General features: G+C 50.9%; 1 protein-coding gene across 5 annotated transcripts in view; it reads left to right on the plus strand.

The window, feature by feature from the left end:
* cd82b (CD82 molecule b) overlaps nt 1-17604 on the plus strand; it is a 45694-nt gene that overhangs the window by 16881 nt on the left and 11209 nt on the right. For 3 of the 5 annotated variants that reach the window (XM_069895216.1, XM_069895223.1, XM_069895191.1), the window contains exons 2-4: nt 11897-11981; nt 14946-15018; nt 16470-16594. In XM_069895216.1, coding sequence (XP_069751317.1) covers nt 11919-11981; nt 14946-15018; nt 16470-16594 — 261 coding nt within the window. In that variant the 5' untranslated portion in view covers nt 11897-11918. Of the gene's footprint in view, nt 1-7976; nt 8064-8178; nt 8364-11896; nt 11982-14945; nt 15019-16469; nt 16595-17604 lie in introns of those variants that run through there. The other 2 variants (XM_069895209.1, XM_069895200.1) reach the window with 2 other exon arrangements.

Raw genomic sequence — 17604 nt, forward strand, 5'->3', positions numbered from 1 at the left:
ATCCTCTTGTGTACTGTTCCAGATAATAGAGGCAATCTTTTGGTTTTTGTTCTTGCTTTCAATACTGTGTTCAAAGGATTTAATGAAAGCTTGGCACCGAAGTGAGTCACCCGAATCTCCTTCTTGGGCATGGAAGAGAGCTACTGTAGCTGGATTAATGATGCAGTGATTTAATTTTGCCTTTCCATGGCTGAGAATACGTCACTCTGTTCGCCGTTGCTTGTAGCAGGTAATGTGGCTGGAGATGTCACATTCGGATGTTCACCTGGATTTCTGATGTTCGACTGGAGTGTCCAAGGAGCTGTGGTGAGAGATTGGATTTGAGCTACAGCTCTGTCTGGGGTTGTTATTATTGGTGTTTGTGGATTGGTAACACCATGTCCATGTGATTCCATGTCTTGTAACTGTGGTACAAAAGGATCTGTCTTAACATTGTGTTTTCTTTCTCTGTTATCCTTTCTCAAGATATGACTCCATACCACCTGACACTTCAGGTAAGTTACTTTGATCACCGGATCCCTTTGAGGTTCCTCATACCTTCACTTTGGCCACAGTAGCAGCCACGTTTGCTTCCAGCTCCAGCTGCTCTTTTTTCCTCCTTCTCTGCTCCTCTTGCTCTCCCTTTTGTTCTTCTAAGGCGTATTTATCCTTAAGCAACTTTTGTCGTACAACAAGAGTGGCCACTTCAGCCTCAGCCTTTATACGAGCAGATGTTCTACTGGAAACTCTGGAGCTTGATCCAGAAGATTTTCGTTTGCTTCTCCTGCTTCCAACATTTGACGCAATGTCACCTGATTGTATTTCATCCTGCCTGTCAGATGTTGCCTTAGTACTTGACTCCTTCTCCAGTTTGAACTGCTCATCCTCTTTGCCGCCATTTTGTGACGTACCTTTAGCCATTTCCAAGTTGCTGACCTTAAATGCAGTCAACATCTTCTGCTGTGGTTTTAATCGCACCTCAGCGGCAAGGCCTGCAGCAGCAGTCATTTTACACATCTCCATCCAACCGTCCACCGAGCTCGAGCACCAAGCACACACAACACGAGCTCAAAATCAACAGTCTCCAATGGACAAGTGGCAGCACCTCCAAACTGTGTTCAAACTAAATAAATACACAGAAGGAATCCACAAACGTGTAACCATGTAAGAATACACCCTTCTGAAGACCAGGAGGAAACCAGAAGAAGACTGGCTGACTCGCAAGGAGAAATATATCAATAAACATGCACAAACATTGCCAGAACTCTTCAGAGGGCAGCATATGCATATTCAAGAGCCCATCGGTTGTAGCCAAATCCACAAGATGGCGAATTAACATACTGCTGCCAATGCGATATCGATAAGAACTAATTAAAAATAGTTGTGTGAATAAACTAGTGTACAAGTTCAGTCACTTAAGTTGCACTGAAAAGGAAGTGATAGAGAACACTAATTTTTTCTTTATCTTGAGAAGGAGTGATGTTATATAATCAGGATAATGTGAACTATTTTGCAACCACGTAAGAGTCCATTGTAGTAACTGTAGTGCCCCACTGTGGGGCATATGTTTGTTTATGAGTGTGTGTGAACAGTTTCCCTGAGATGGTGGAAGGGATCAGTACATAAAGTTTCTTCTGTATTTAAATCTTGTATCTCTAAGTTATTTAAGAAGCCTCCCAAGTAACTCAGAGACATAACAGCAATCCTACTGCTTCTGATGGCTGTGATGGCTGTTGTCAACGAGCGAGTCTCCACCATAGCAGCAGCCAATTATATTGCTGTGATTCTCAGCAAATAACTGCCAGTGTGTACATAGGACAATCTGGGCTAGGATTAGAAGCCTTGGGCCACTGTGACCGATGCTCAGACTGATGGAGGCGGATTGCTGTCAGCGACCTGCTCTCGGCATTTCCAGTATGGCCGCCGTATTGCTTTCAGTATCGCTCCAACCAAAGAGGGTAAACAGTCCAAATGTTCCAACAATGTCCATTCCATTCTATCTTAGATGCAGCTATTTTTGTTAACTAAGATTGCCACATATTTTCTGTTGACTAATATGTAACAACTACTATCCATAAAAAATCTGTTCGGGGGCTAACTGAGCTCTTAACTGCGGAGTGTTTGAGTAAATTCATAGCGAAGTCCAGATGTGTTTTAAACTGTTTATTAGTGAACACAAAGGACTCATAATGTGGTAATGTCCATGAACTTGGTAACGAAAACTTCCTTGCTAACATGACTAATGACTGTGTAAAGATACCGTGCTAACGGTAATGGTCACCAGAAAATATTGGAGCCCAACTCACCCGTCGTCTATCCCACCATACCAGTCAGTGCGGCCTAACTAAAAATCCAACCGCCCGAAACCCACACACATGCGCGAACCATCTGTAGTGAATAACGCGTGCGCACCGGCAGCGACTGATGGACCCCAGAACACCTCTGGACCCCAGAACACCGCCGACGCCTGCGGCCAAACCATCGATCACAAACAACGCACTTGTGGCTCCCACACAGACTGTGATGCAGCCGGTCAGCGCACTTTCCACTACAGAAGTTTGCCAACGTTTCCAATGTCATACCAAACCTCTGCTTTATTTGTGATAGCATTTGTATGATGGGTCCAGGACAGGTCCTTCAAGATAGACTCCCTGGAACTTGAAGTTCTAATCCCCCACTGATTTCTGGGAAACATCCCTCTGGTTTTCGTTCCTCAAGTCTACAATAGGTTCCTTTGTCTTGTTGATCTTGAGTGAGAGGTTGTTGTTGAAAGTCTATTCAGCCAGATTTTCAATCCCACCCCCCCACCCCATATGCTGCTAGTCGCACCCTTTTATCCCACCCATTATAGTGATATCCTCAGCAAACTTGTACATGGGGCCCTACCATTTACTGCGTATGTCCTTGGTTAGTCCTCCCAAAGTGCAACACCTCACACTTGTCCGCAGGGATGGCACCGTTAGAGTAGCAGTTAGTGCAACACTATTACAGCACCAGCGACCCAGATTTGAATCTGGTGCTGTCTGTAAGGAGTTTGTACGTTCTCCCCACATCTGCGTAGGTTTCCTCTTCTGCTTTCCTCACTGTCCTAAACCCCTCCAGTCTTTGTGTCACCTGCAAACTTTCTGATCCAATTTACTACCAGATCATCAATATAGATGACAAACAACATCTGGGGCACCGATGCCTGGGGCGCACCACTAGTCACGGGCTTCCAGTGAGATAGGCAGTCATCTACTACCACTCTCTGTCTTCTCCTGTAAAGCCAATCTCTAATTTGTTACCTCACCATGAACACTGAGTGACTAAACCGTCTTGACCAACATCCTATGCAAGACCTTATCAAATGTCCATGTAGACAACATCCATGATCTTTCCTTCAACTTTCCTGGTAACTCTATAAGATTGGTAACACATGGCCTACCACGTACAAAGCCATGTTGACCATCCATAATCAGTCCTTGTCCATACAAGAACTAGTATATCCAATCACTTAGAACACTTTCCAATAACTTACTCACTACTGACATCAGCACATAGGCCTATAATCTCCTGGATTATTTTTGAGTCTTTTTTAAACAACAGAGCCACAGGAGCTACCCTCAAATCCTCCTGCACTTTGAAGGATATTTTAAATATATCTGTCAGTTCCCCTGCAATTTCAACACTCCCATCCCTCAAGGACCGAGGGAAAATCTTGTCAGGCCCTGGGGATTTATCCACCTTATTTGCCTCAATTGGAAGCACCTCCTCCTCCTCTGTAATCTGGACATGGTCCATAACCTCACTGCTTATTTGCCACCCTTCTATGGCTTCTGTATCCTTGCTGCCCTCAGGATTCCTGGGAACTCCTTGTCGATATGCCCAGGCTTTATATCAACCCTGTCAGAGCCCTACAGCCCAGAAACAGGCCCTTTGGCCCATGGTGTCATTTCTAACCATCAAGTACCCAATTCTACTCATCTCATTTTCCATCACACGAGCCATAGCATTTTGATCTGTACTGAATATCTGATTAGTTATTCAATGGCAGAGCCTCAGGCAGTGTGTTTTATACTCCAGCCTCCCTCTGCATGAAGAGGAAACATTCTCAGATTCCCTCTGACCCTTCTCGCCTTAAACCTGTGCACTCTAGTTTTGCACAAAGAGAGGAACACTAAGACTGGGGCTGCTGGATTCTTCAGAGGGCAGTGAGTTGCTGGAGGTCATCCAACATCCATGGTCGAAATGGTCTGCCTGTGTTTTGGGTCAGGGTGTAGGAAGCAGTACTCATTGAGCATTTCATGCAAGGATTGGGAAACAGTGGGGAATGCTGAAAAGGATCTAAGAGATGGCAGGCTATTGAACATAAGTTTTATTACAGTGAACATTCTTTATTATCCACCTTATTAATTCCTCTCTTCCTTTAGTGGCAAGAGGTAGTTGGCTCTTAAAACTACAATACTGATGATTCTCCACTCTGCAGAATGACTCATCCATCAGCTTTGATCAAAGGCATTAGGTTTGGGTGAACCATTTTACACACTGCACAGTTGTGAAATCCCTGAGCTTTGACCAAATCTCATTGGGCTCTCAAAGAGAGGGACTCCTTTGCGAACAGTGCGTTTGCACACCACCAACACGCCTGCAAGGTCATAAAGAAGCCCAGCGCTCTCGGCCAAGATGCGGGAAGTGATGAGAATGATGGGGCTTTGGAGGAATACCAGCAGCAGGGGAAAGATCATGAAGGGTGAGACAGGAAGGATTGAGTAATCTCCATGACATGGAGCCAGGATGTTGTGAAAGACGTGGCGGGCAGACGAGCAAGTCCAGATGTTGACCAACAGAAAGAGTGTGTTTACAGTGCACTGGGGTTATTGCAGAATATCAGACAGAGGTCAAGGACCAGGAAGTGAAAGCAGCAGACCACAAGCACCTACTTTGGTGGTTAATCCAGGGATGGTCTGACTGTGCTATAACCAACCAACTCCACCCCCCCCACCCCCCCCACCCCTCACTCTGAGAAATCTGTGTCCCACTGTCTGGTCTGCTAATGGTGTTGGACACTATGCTGTCTGTCTGTCCCCTCAGTAGCATCTACCCTTTCACTAATTTGGCCCTAATGTGTCGTTGTGTGACTCTGCCAGAACTGACCTGCTACAGCTCCCATCCCTGGATCCTTTGCTCCATGGATTGGTCAATATAAATGGAACTTTGGCAAGTTCAGAGAGTGCTGTCGGAGGGGCTTGCCTTTGAAATGCTGTCAGTGATCTTGAGCCACCAACTGAGGATCCCCAGCCAGTGAGGCCCTGATGCTGGAGCCGTGGGAGAGATTTTTGGGGCTGGAGGAAGTGGAAAGTGACACATTTCAGTGAAGGAAGAACAACTGGATTTCCTCAAAGAGCAACAACAGAGGGTGGATGTCGCATCCGGGATGTAGACACTGTGGAAGGGGTCTGGCATGTGGGATAGGCAACACTTGCTGATTCAACTTAGCAAGCAGGGCTGGGACAAGATACATTCCACTGCCTCTTTTAAAATGTAGACATCAGCACAGTAACAGGCGTTTCAGCACACGAGACCGCGCCACTCAATGTACACCCTATTAACCTACACCCCCGGTATGTTTCGGAGGGTGGGAGGAAACTGGAGCCCCTGTGGAAAACCCACACAGAAACGGGGAGACCATACAAAGTCCTTACAGACAGCGCCGGATTCAAATGCCAGTCCCTTCCGCTGGTGCTGTAAAGGCGTTGAGCTAACTGCTACGCCAACCATTCTGTCCAAAGAGTGGGAAATTCCTCCCACTGATTTTGCAGAACAAAATCTGTCATTTGTATCCAGTCCAGTGGGCAAGAGTTCAAGCTGATTCCCATCCTCAGCTGTCAGACTGTGAGAGCAAAATAGCAGAGGTCCTGTCTTGTGAAGCTTGACCATGGAAACTGAGCACAGAGCTCATGTCGATTGAGGAGTGAGTAAATCCGTTTAGCCACAGGTCAGAGATGGAGGGAAAGGTCAAGGGCAATGCTCAGCCAAGAAGCAGAAGGTTGGAGATTCACTGACTGGTTCAAGATCTGTGCCGTAACATCAGTCACCTTGCCATCGGAGTGTTTAGCTCATTTATATGCCTGAACAAAGGCAGGCACATGACTCTGGGTTGTTCAGAGGTGCAAAGGGGGCTGGAACAGGAATAACAATGAGGAAGCAAAGCACCAATGGGAGACCCAGGTTATACAACCTGGTACACACTGATAATCATGCACGTCACCCACACGGTCTCATTCCTCACCCAACACAGCCCTCCTTCATGTCCCAACCCTGGCCCAACATGGTCCTCCTCATGTCCCAACCCTGGCCCAACACGGTCCTCCTCATGTCCCAACACGGTCCTCATCATGTCCCAACATTGACCCAACACAGCCCTCCTTCATGTCCCAACCCTGGCCCAACACGGTCCTCCTCATGTCCCAACATGGTCCTCATCATGTCCTAAAACTGACCCAACACAGTCCTCCCTCATGACCCAACCCTGGCCCAACACGATCCTCCCTCATGTCCCAACACGGTCCTCCTTCATGTTCCAACACGGTCCTCCCTCATGTCCCAATGCTGACCCAACACAGTCCTCCCTTATGTCCCAACTCTGACCCAGCACGGACCTCCCTTATGTTCCATCCCAAACCCAACATTGTCCCAATGCTGACCTCATGACCCAACACTGACCCAAACCTAACCCAACACCATCCCCTACACCCTCCCAACACAGTCCCCTCCATTCTTCTCTCCCACCTCCTGCGCTACTTGCTTAATCTATGGCTTGATATGACAACACTATCGACAAATTTGCTGACAATACCACAGTTGTGGATTGTATAAAAAGGGACAATGAGTCCGCTTACAGGATGGAGATTGAAAACTTGGTTGAATGGTGGACCAACAACAACCTCACACTCAATGTCATCAAAACTACGGTGCTGATTGTTGACTTCAGGAAGGGAACGAACAGAGCGTGTGCTGGGTGGTGAGGGTCTCTGATGATCGCTGCTGCCTACTGAAGGCAACGTTCCCTGTAGATGTACTCAGTAGTGGGGAGGGTTTTGCCTGTGATGACCTGGGCTGTGTCCACTACCTTTTGGAGGGCGTTATGTTCAGGGTTATTGGTATTTCCATACCAGACCGTGATACAGCTGGTCAGCCCACTTTCCACCACACCTCTGTAGAAACTTGCCAGGGTTTCTGGTGTCATACCAATCCTCCGCAAACTCCTAAGGAGCAGAGGTGCTGACATGCTTTTTTCACAATGTCATTAGTGCATTGGGTCCAGGAAAGATCTTCTGATATAGTGATTCCCAAGAACATAAGTTTGCTCACCCTCTCCACCTCTGATCTCCCAATGATTGCACACGTCTGACTTTTCTTTCCTGAAGTCAACAATCAGCTCCTTAGTTTTGGTGACATTGAGTGCAAGGTGGTTGTTGGTGCACCATTCGGCCAAGTTTTCAATCTCATCATCTTCCTTTATACAACCCACTACTGTGGTATTGTCACTGAATTTGTAGATGTTGTACTGAGCTACATAGTTGGAGGTGTAAAGTGAGTAGAGCAGGGGCTAAGAATCCAGCCCTGTGGTAGTCCAGAACTGATGAAGCACCAGGTTCAGGAACAGATACTACCCCTCCACCATCAGACCATCAAATTAGGGTCTCATTTAAGGATTTAAATTTTGTGCTTCATTGATTTTTTTTCTTTGTGTATTATACAGTCAGTTTGTTTACATTTCTTTATTTGTTTTCATGTGTATGTTGATAGAGTTTTTCTGTCCTAAGTGGTAATTGTGACTCACCCGCAGGAAAAGGAATCTCAGGGTTGTCAGTGATGTCATGTGTGTACTCTGACAATAAATCTGAAATCTGTCCCTCACACTCTCCCAACACTATTTTCTCTCATGTCTCAACACTCTCCCACACACCTCTATTCCAGCATTTCCCCCCACCCCCACCCAGTGCCCTAATGCTGACCCCTCTCCCTTCTGCCCTCTGGAAATGCTGGACCCTGCCTCACCATCTCTATTTCTCCGTGTGCCAGAAAATCTCTGGGATGCCCTGGTAAGTGGTGAGGAGGGAAAGGGTTAATTGTCGGTCTGCTACTTGGGGCGGAGCCCGTTGTGATTGGCAGGAGGCGGTTGGGGAGGCTTCCTGTCCTTGCTTGGGTTTGAAGGTGAAGGGCAGAGGCTGGGCAGCCACACCCAGTGGTATTGCCATGTCTGGCAGCTCCGTTCTCCCAACTTCCTGCTTGGGGTTTGAGGCCTTCACCAGCTCCGGATCTTTGAGGATGGGAACACCTTGCCTGAAGTAGTGAAAGGGATCAGACGTGTGGCAGTCAGGTGACTGCACACCTGGGCACAGGTAGGGTAGAAGATGCAGGATACAGACAAAGGGTGGGGTCAGGAGAAAGCAGACGGATCCCTATTAACTCTGTCATTCCTCTTGTGCCAAGAGTGAGAGTTCAGCAGCAGTGACAATAACTTCCCCCATCACAGTGAACTGAGAGGAGCCCACAGAGAGCAGATCCACGGAGAGAGAGAGATGGGGGAACCCCAGAGAGAGAGAGAGGAACACCAAATAAAGAGAGAGAGAGAGAGATAGACAGATAGACAGTCGGGGGGGGGGGGGGGAGGATCCCCACAGAGAGCAGATCCACGGAGAGAGAGAGAAATGGGGGAACTCCAGAGAGAGAGAGAGGAACACCAAATAAAGAGAGAGAGAGAGATAGACAGATAGACAGTCGGGGGGGGGGGGATCCCCACAGAGAGAGAGGGGGGGAACCTCAGAGAGAGAGAGAGAGAGGAACACCAAATAAAGAGAGAGAGAGAGAGAGATAGACAGATAGACAGTCAGGGGGGGGGGGGATCCCCACAGAGAGCAGATCCACGGAGAGAGAGAGAAATGGGGGAACTCCAGAGAGAGAGAGAGGAACACCAAATAAAGAGAGAGAGAGAGAGATAGACAGATAGACAGTCGGGGGGGGGGGGGGTGGGAGGATCCCCACAGAGAGCAGATCCACGGAGAGAGAGAGAAATGGGGGAACTCCAGAGAGAGAGAGAGGAACACCAAATAAAGAGAGAGAGAGATAGACAGATAGACAGTCGGGGGGGGGGGGGATCCCCACAGAGAGAGAGGGGGGGAACCTCAGAGAGAGAGAGAGGAACACCAAATAAAGAGAGAGAGAGATAGACAGATAGACAGTCGGGGGGGGGGGGGGGGATCCCCACAGAGAGCAGATCCAGGAGAGAGAGAGAAATGGGGGAACTCCAGAGAGAGAGAGAGGAACACCAAATAAAGAGAGAGAGAGATAGACAGATAGACAGTCGGGGGGGGGGGGGGAGGATCCCCACAGAGAGCAGATCCACGGAGAGAGAGAGAGATGGGGGAACTCCAGAGAGAGAGAGAGACAACACCAAATAAAGAGAGAGAGAGAGATAGACAGATAGACAGTCGGGGGGGGGGGGGAAGGATCCCCACAGAGAGCAGATCCACGGAGAGAGAGAGAGAGATGGGGGAACCCCAGAGAGAGAGAGAGGAACACCAAATAAAGAGAGAGAGAGAGAGATAGACAGATAGACAGTCGGGGAGGGGGGAGGATCCCCACAGAGAGCAGATCCACGGAGAGAGAGAGAAATGGGGGAACTCCAGAGAGAGAGAGAGGAACACCAAATAAAGAGAGAGAGAGAGATAGACAGATAGACAGTCGGGGGGGTGGGGGGGGAGGATCCCCACAGAGAGCAGATCCACGGAGAGAGAGAGAGATGGGGGAACCCCAGAGAGAGAGAGAGGAACACCAAATAAAGAGAGAGAGAGAGATAGACAGATAGACAGTCGGGGGGGGGGGGGGAGGATCCCCACAGAGAGCAGATCCACGGAGAGAGAGAGAAATGGGGGAACTCCAGAGAGAGACAGAGGAACACCAAATAAAGAGAGAGAGAGAGATAGACAGATAGACAGTCGGGGGGGTGGGGGGGGAGGATCCCCACAGAGAGCAGATCCACGGAGAGAGAGAGAAATGGGGGAACTCCAGAGAGAGACAGAGGAACACCAAATAAAGAGAGAGAGAGAGATAGACAGATAGACAGTCGGGGGGGTGGGGGGGGAGGATCCCCACAGAGAGCAGATCCACGGAGAGAGAGAGAGATGGGGGAACCCCAGAGAGAGAGAGAGAGGAACACCAAATAAAGAGAGAGAGAGAGATAGACAGATAGACAGTCGGGGGGGGGGGGGGGGGAGGATCCCCACAGAGAGCAGATCCACGGAGAGAGAGAGAAATGGGGGAACTCCAGAGAGAGACAGAGGAACACCAAATAAAGAGAGAGAGAGAGATAGACAGATAGACAGTCGGGGGGGGGGAGGATCCCCACAGAGAGCAGATCCACGGAGAGAGAGAGAGATGGGGGAACCCCAGAGAGAGAGAGGAACACCAAATAAAGAGAGAGAGAGAGATAGACAGATAGACAGTCGGGGGGGGGGGGATCCCCACAGGGAGCAGATCCAGGGAGAGAGAGAGATGGGGGAACCCCAGAGAGAGAGAGGAACACCAAATAAAGAGAGAGAGAGAGATAGACAGATAGACAGTCGGGGGGGGGGGGATCCCCACAGAGAGCAGATCCACGAGAGAGAGAGATGGGGGAACCCCAGAGAGAGAGAGAGGAACACCAAATAAAGAGAGAGAGAGAGATAGACAGATAGACAGTCGGGGGGGGAGGAGGGAACCCCACAGAGAGAGAGGGGGGGAACCTCAGAGAGAGAGGCGGGGGGAAACCTCACAGAGAAAGAGAGGGGGAAACCTCACAGAGAGAGAGAGGGGGAAACCTCACAGAGAGAGAGAGGGGGGATCACAGAGAGAGGGAGGGGACCTCACAGAGCGAGAGAAAGAAGCCCCCATAGAGAGAGAGAATCCCACAGAGAAAATGTGGAGGGAAGGGACCCCAGAGAGAGAGAGAGAGAGAGAGAGAGAGGGGGGGGCACAGAGAGTAGATGGAGGGGTGCCCACAGAGAGAGCACTGTAAGGGAGGCAGGTGTCAGGAAATCAGGGTGCAGGCATGGTCTGGGGAGTCAGGTGTCACAGCGTGGGGGGAGTCAAGATTGAGGTATAGGGAGACACGTCATGGTGTGTGAGGTCAGGGATTACAGCATTGGAGAGAGACACCAGGGTTTGATGTGGGAAGATGGTCAGAATGGAGAGGGAAGATGGTCTCGGCAGGAGATGGGTGTTAGAGTGGGAGGGGGTGTTTAGAGGTCACATTGTGGGGAGTCGGGTCATGATGCAGAGGGACCAGGGGTCATGATATGGGGAGTTTAGTCATGGTGAGGTGTCAGGGGTCACAATATGGAGAATTTGGTTGTGGTGAGGAAGGGTGATGTGTCGTGGTGTGGAGTGGTCAGGGGGTTCGTAGTAAGGAGGGATCAGAGTTCGTGGTGTGGAGAAATCAGAGGTCATGGAGTAGAGGGGGTCAGGATTCATGGTGTGGAGACAGGTATCACAGTGTGGAGTGAGGGGAGATAAGGACACAAGGCTCAGCATCCCCTACCCCCACACATCTGGACACACCTAGCTATGGTTGCATCCCTGGTGCCAGCGGTTGGTTGCCGGTGTGATGGCATGGACATGTGTGGCGCAGTACTGTCCAAATGGTAGCCCTTGGTTTGACCAACAGTGTGATTCCCCACTTAGGATGAGCCTGCAGCTCCCTGCAGCCAAATGTTGTCAACACTGAGGTCAATGGACGAGTGGTCACTCTCTCCTCGAGGACAGAGTCCGGCCGCCTCCCCTCGAGGAGAGAGTCCACCCATCCCCTCGAGGACAGAGTCCAACCCCCCCTGCACATCCCGCAGATGGTAACACGGTGCTCCTGCTCTGAACTCACCTATTCACCTTGTTTCCACAGACATCAACACTGTGCTTGAGACATGGGGAAAGGCTGCATCAAAGCCACCAAGTACTGCCTCTTCCTCTTCAACCTGCTCTTCTTTGTGAGTACACCTTCATTTCTCACCTGTTGTTCGGTTGTGGGACAGGCTGCTGCCCCATAAGCCATGGGTGCTCCCTGTGCGTGCTCTCCCCATGACTGTGTGGGCTATCCACCCTATCCTACCCCACCTCAGGTGCACCAGTTTCCTTCCACTTCCCAGAGACATGCGGCTTTGTGTGGGTGAGGAGGGGGGGGGGTTTAGAATCTGGAGTGAGTTGATGGGAATGAGGGGAAAATAATACAGGGTTGACATGACTAGCATGGATGGGCTGAAGGGCCTGTTTCCATGTTGTATCTCTCCTGGCAGTTACATGATGAATAAAATTTGACTATTTTTAATCAGCGAAGGTTAGATCCAGATGTAAACACTGACACCCAGAGGTAGATTTTATCCCCCTTAAAACCAATCATAGAACATTACAGCACAGAAACAGGCCTATTTGGCCCTTCTAATCTGTGCCGGACTATTATTCTGCCAAGTCTCACTGACCTGCACCCAGCCCATAGCCCTCCCTACCTCTCCCATCCATGTACTGTCCAGATTCTTCTTAAATGTTAAAATTGAGCCTGCATTCACCACTTCAGCTGGAAGCTCGATCCACTTCACAAACTTGAACAAAGGAGTCATATTATTACAAGAAGTCATATTAATACAATAATTACAGGACTCAGTTACACACTATTTATGTTCAAATTATATTGCGGCTTCACCATTCAGAATGCAGCCTGTGGTGCCCACTGGCTCTGGAATGCTCCATCGTACCTGTGGACACAGCCTGCTCCTTCTCCAGGGTCACACGGGCATGGACGTAACCCTCTGGAGGATGGGCAGGCAGTCAAACCGGGCACAATCCTTGGCTGCCCACTGCCTGGACTCATGAGTGGGGAACTTGGCCAGGCCCAGGAGCAAAATGCAAAGTAGATCCCCTGATTGGCCTACCCTCTCTCCTCAGCTGTTGACCGAAGATCAGGAGTGTGGGACTGAAATGTTTAATGAGCTTAAGATATTCAAATAGAGGCTGCAATCTCCCACTCTCCGTATATAGAACCGTAGAACACTTCAGAACAGAAGCAGGCCCTTTGGCCCATCTAGTCTGTCCCGAACAATATTTCTGCCTAGTCCCATAGATCTGGACCATATCCCATCCAAATTTTTCTTAAAATGTCAAATTTGAGGTTGCATTTACCAAATCATCTGGCAACTCATCCCACTCTCCCACCACTCTGCGTGAAAAAGTTCCCCCTAACATTCTCTCCCTGGAGTCCCAGCGGGAGCTTGGCCTTAATCCCCGAGGGCTCTAGTTTTAGTTCTGCCCACGTCTTGACAGGGGAGGGGCAGGTGTGTCTGGGCCGCTGGATGGACACCATCCTCACACCCCACACACCCCATTGCCTGCTCTGCTGTAGCCACCATCCACACCCTTCAGATCACAGTAGACCACATGGGCAGTCATTGGTTCACTGAGTCTGGGTGTGGGGGTGGACAGGGAGGGGGCTGCTGGGCACTTCTGGCCACAGCACCCAACTGCATCTCTGCAAGCCAGTAGCTGCAAATGGATCTTATGGAGAATCAGTCGGCTTTTATCTGCACTGCTGAGTGCCCTGATTTTGAAAGTTGTTTGGGCATGTAAATTTGTTGGTGAACTATTGCGATGCATTCAAGCCTGAACTGTAGAGGAAAAGGACAGGCTTATGGGAGATTTGACAAGGTCCCACGTGGAGCTTGAGATCACTGAGGACCTATGGGGAGCTGGGCTGTTGGATTCAACACTGGTCTTGTGGAAGGAGGCAGAGGGTAGCAGTGGAAGGTTCTGATTGGAGGCCTGTGTCCAGTGGTGCATCAGTATTGGGTCCACCGCTGCCTGTCATCTACATGAATGATTGTAATGGCAAAGGAGTGAATTTGATCAACGAATTTGCAGATGACACCACAATCGATGGTGTAGCGAGGAAGCATGTCAGAGTTTACAATAGGATCTAGATTAGTTGGGTAGGGTTGGCCAAGGAATGGCAAATGGAGTTTAAGGCAGCATGGTTGGCGTAGCAGTTAGTGCAACGCCAGCAATCAGGACTGGACCTCGAATCCCGTGCTGTCTGTAAGGGTTTTGTATGCTCTCCCTGTGTCTGGGGCTCTGGTTTCCTCCCACCTTTCGAAATGTACCGGGAGTGTAAATTAATTGGGTGTAAATTAGGAGTCATCGACTCATGGGTCGAAATGGCCTGTGCTAAGTAAATCTTAACTCTGAAAAGTGTGAGGGGTTGCATTTTGGAAAGTCAAACCAGGTCAGGACTGACACTGGGAATGGTGGGTCCCAGCTGAGTTCTATAGAGCGAAGAGACCTTGGGGAACAAGGGCACAGTTCCCTGAAGGAGGCGACTTGGTTGGATAGGGTGGCGAAGAAGGCACGTAGTATGCTGGCCCTCGCTGGGTGTGGCATTGAGTACAGAAGTCATTATTAAGGACCTGTACAAGGTGTCAGTGAGAGCACGTAGATTTGTGTGCAGTTCCAGTCACACAGATACAGGAAGGATGTTATTCGGTTAGAAAGGGTGCAGAGGAGATTCACCAGGACGTCGCCGGGACTGTAGGGCTTGAGGGTAGATGATTCTAGAACAAGAGAGCATAGGTTTAAGGTAAGAGGCGAGAGATTTAGGAGTGACTGGAAGGGCATTTTCTTCCTCTCAGAAGGTTGTGAGAATGTGGAAAGAGCTGGCAGAGGATGCAGTAGAAGGGTCACCATTCAGGGACCTGGACAGATGGAAAGATGGGAAGGGTTGAGAAGGGTACGGACCAAATGCAGACAAACAGCACCAGCTGAAATGTCATTTTTGTCAGCATGGTGGAATTGTGGAAAAGTTGGCCTATTTCGGGCAGTACATTGGTCAACCCCCACACCCCAACCCCCCCCCACACCATGGTGGGATGGACCTGTGTGAATCTAACCCGTTGTCATCATCTGGACAGATCTTGGGAGCAGTGATCCTGGGCTTTGGGCTGTGGATCCTCCTGGACAACAACAGTTTCATCGCTGTCCTGCGTGAGTATTTCAGCAATGCCCGTTCCTCCTCTCCCCTTCGCTCCCCATTGCTCCAGGACCAGAGGTTTGTGGTGGGAAGAGGGTCCTGAAGGAGGAGGAGGACACACCTACCCCCTTGGTGGGATCATGGAGGGACTTGGTGTTGGGGAAGGCCGACCTGCCCAGTCCCTCAATAGGCTGGGGATGTTGGGGAAGGGTTGGGGGTGTTGGGGAAGGGCTGAGGGATGTTGTGAAAGGGCTGGGGGGTATTGGGGAAGGGCTATGGGAGGTTGGGGAAGGGCTGGAGGTATTGGGGAAGGGCTGGGGGATGTTGGGGAAGGGCTAGGGGATTTTGGGAAGGGCTGGGGGGATGTTGGGGAAGGGCTGGGGGTGTTGAGGAAGGGCTGGGGGAGGTTGGGGAAGGGCTGGGTGAGGTTGGGGAAGGGCTGGAGGTGTTGGGGACGGACTGGGAGAGGTTGGGAAAGGGCTGGAGGTGTTGGGGAAGGGCTGGGGGATGAGGAAGGGCTGGGGGGTATTGGGGAATGACTGAGGGAGATTGGGGAAAGGCTGGATGTGTTGGGGGCTGGGGGAGTTGGGGAAGGGCTGGGGAGGTTGGGGAAGGACTGGGAGAGGTTGGGGAAGGGCTTGGGGTGTTTTGGAAGGACTGGGGGAGGTTGGGGAAGGGCTGGGGGGTATTGGGTAAGGGCTGGGGAAGTTGGGGAAGGGCTGGGGAGGTTGGGGAAGGGCTGGGAGTGTTGGGGAAGGGGTGGGGAGGTTTGGGAAGGTCTGAGGGTGTTGGGGAAGGACTGGGAGAGGTTGGGGAAGGGCTGGAGGTGTTGGGGAAGGGCTGTGGGAGGTTGGGGAAGGGTTGGAGGAGGTTGGAGAAGTACTGGGGCTGTTGGGGAAGGACTGGGGGAGGTTGAGGAAGGGCTGGGTGGTATTGGGTAAGGGCTGGAGAGGTTGGAGAAGGGCTGAGAGGGTGTAGAGGAAGAGCTGGGGGTGATAGGGGAAAGGCTGGGGTGTGGACAGATCAGTCAAAGGTACACAGCAGTGCTGGGAGTGGGTTTGTTTTGGGCGTTTAAGTGCAGTGAGACGGGGTTCAAGGCAAGTTGGGGAGGGGGTAAAGAAGTGTGTGACGAGGCTGAGGGGAGTGGGGGTGGGCTGTGGGGATGCAGCGGAGATGGGAGTGATACTGAGCCATCTAGAAAGGATGGGTCTGGTGGGGGTGAGGGTGGGGCTGGTCCAGCGGAGAGGGTCCCATGGTGGGTATGGTGGGATAGGCGGTGGGAGGGAGGGGATGCTGGTATGGAGTGGGTTGGGTGGGCACTGGTGGCGCTGCTGATTTTCAGGGGGGGTTGCAATGGATGCCAGGAACCTTGGATGGGAGGGGGGTACTCGTGGACTGAGAGTCGGAGTTGAGAGTGATGGTGAGCGGCCGACTGCACCTCACGGGCTTCCCTTTCCTCATCCAGAATCCTCTTCGTCTGCACTGAGGGTCGGCTCTTACATCCTGCTGGGAGTGGGATCGGTCACGATGCTGCTGGGTTTCCTCGGCTGCTTGGGGGCCGTCAACGAAGTCAAGTGCCTCCTGGGATTGGTGAGTGTCCTCTGGGTGTGAGGCACGGATCGCCCTGCCCATCCCTACACCCCTCCCCACCAGCTCGAGGCCTCCATTCCACCTCTGAGCACGGCAGGTCATTCCAATGGTAAGGTGAAAAGTCGTCTGTTTCGGGAGGATGGAGCTGCAGCCAGGTCCTTAATGAGCTTGCATAGGTACAAAGGGCTGAATGGCATGTTTCTGCTTCCAACACCTGTCCTAAAGGGTTCAGCGGCAGTAAACACCGCTGATCAGAGGTGGTTAGGGAACCTCGTAAGTGTTACCTGGGTGTCCTACTCTGGCAAATTGAAAGGGGAAATGGCCAACCCAGTTACTCTAGTGATGTCGGTGTTTTATGTGCAGGCGTCACAGTGACACCCCTGGCTGAGCTGCCCTGCTGCGATGCTGCTGCGGTGTCCAGAGGAGAGACGTCACTGCCATGAGAGGAGAGAGGTCCCTACTGCAGAGGGAAGAGAGGTCACTGCCACAAAGGGAGAGAGATCGCTGCAGTTGGTCCTGGGGCTGAGAGTTCACTGCCACGGGGGGGAGAGAACTCGCTCAGTGGGGCCTGGGGGAGAGAGGTTGCTGCCACAAGAGGAGACAGTATGCTACGGTGTTACAATGGGTCACAGAGTGTAGGGTGAGGTGTTACAGTGGGTCACAGAGTGTAGCGTGAGGTGTTACAGTGGGTCACAGAGTGTAGGGTGGCGTGTTGTGGTGAGACACAGAGTGCAAGGTGGAGTGTTACAGTGAGTCACAGAGTGTAGGATGGGGTGGTACAGTCAGACACAGAGTGTAGGGTGGGGTGGTACAGTCAGACACAGAGTGTAGTGTGGGGTGGTACAGCCAGACACAGAGTGTAGGGTGGGGTGGTACAGTCAGACACCGAGTGTAGTGTGGGGTGGTACAGTCAGTCACAGGGTGTACATCATGTTACAATGAAAATCGATTGTTATACACATTCGTACAATGTACAGATAAATCAAAGTTGTTGCCTGTGGCAACCACAC

This window comes from Narcine bancroftii, chromosome 1 (genome assembly GCF_036971445.1).
Source record: "Narcine bancroftii isolate sNarBan1 chromosome 1, sNarBan1.hap1, whole genome shotgun sequence".
In the NCBI taxonomy this organism is placed as follows: Eukaryota; Metazoa; Chordata; class Chondrichthyes; order Torpediniformes; family Narcinidae; genus Narcine; species Narcine bancroftii.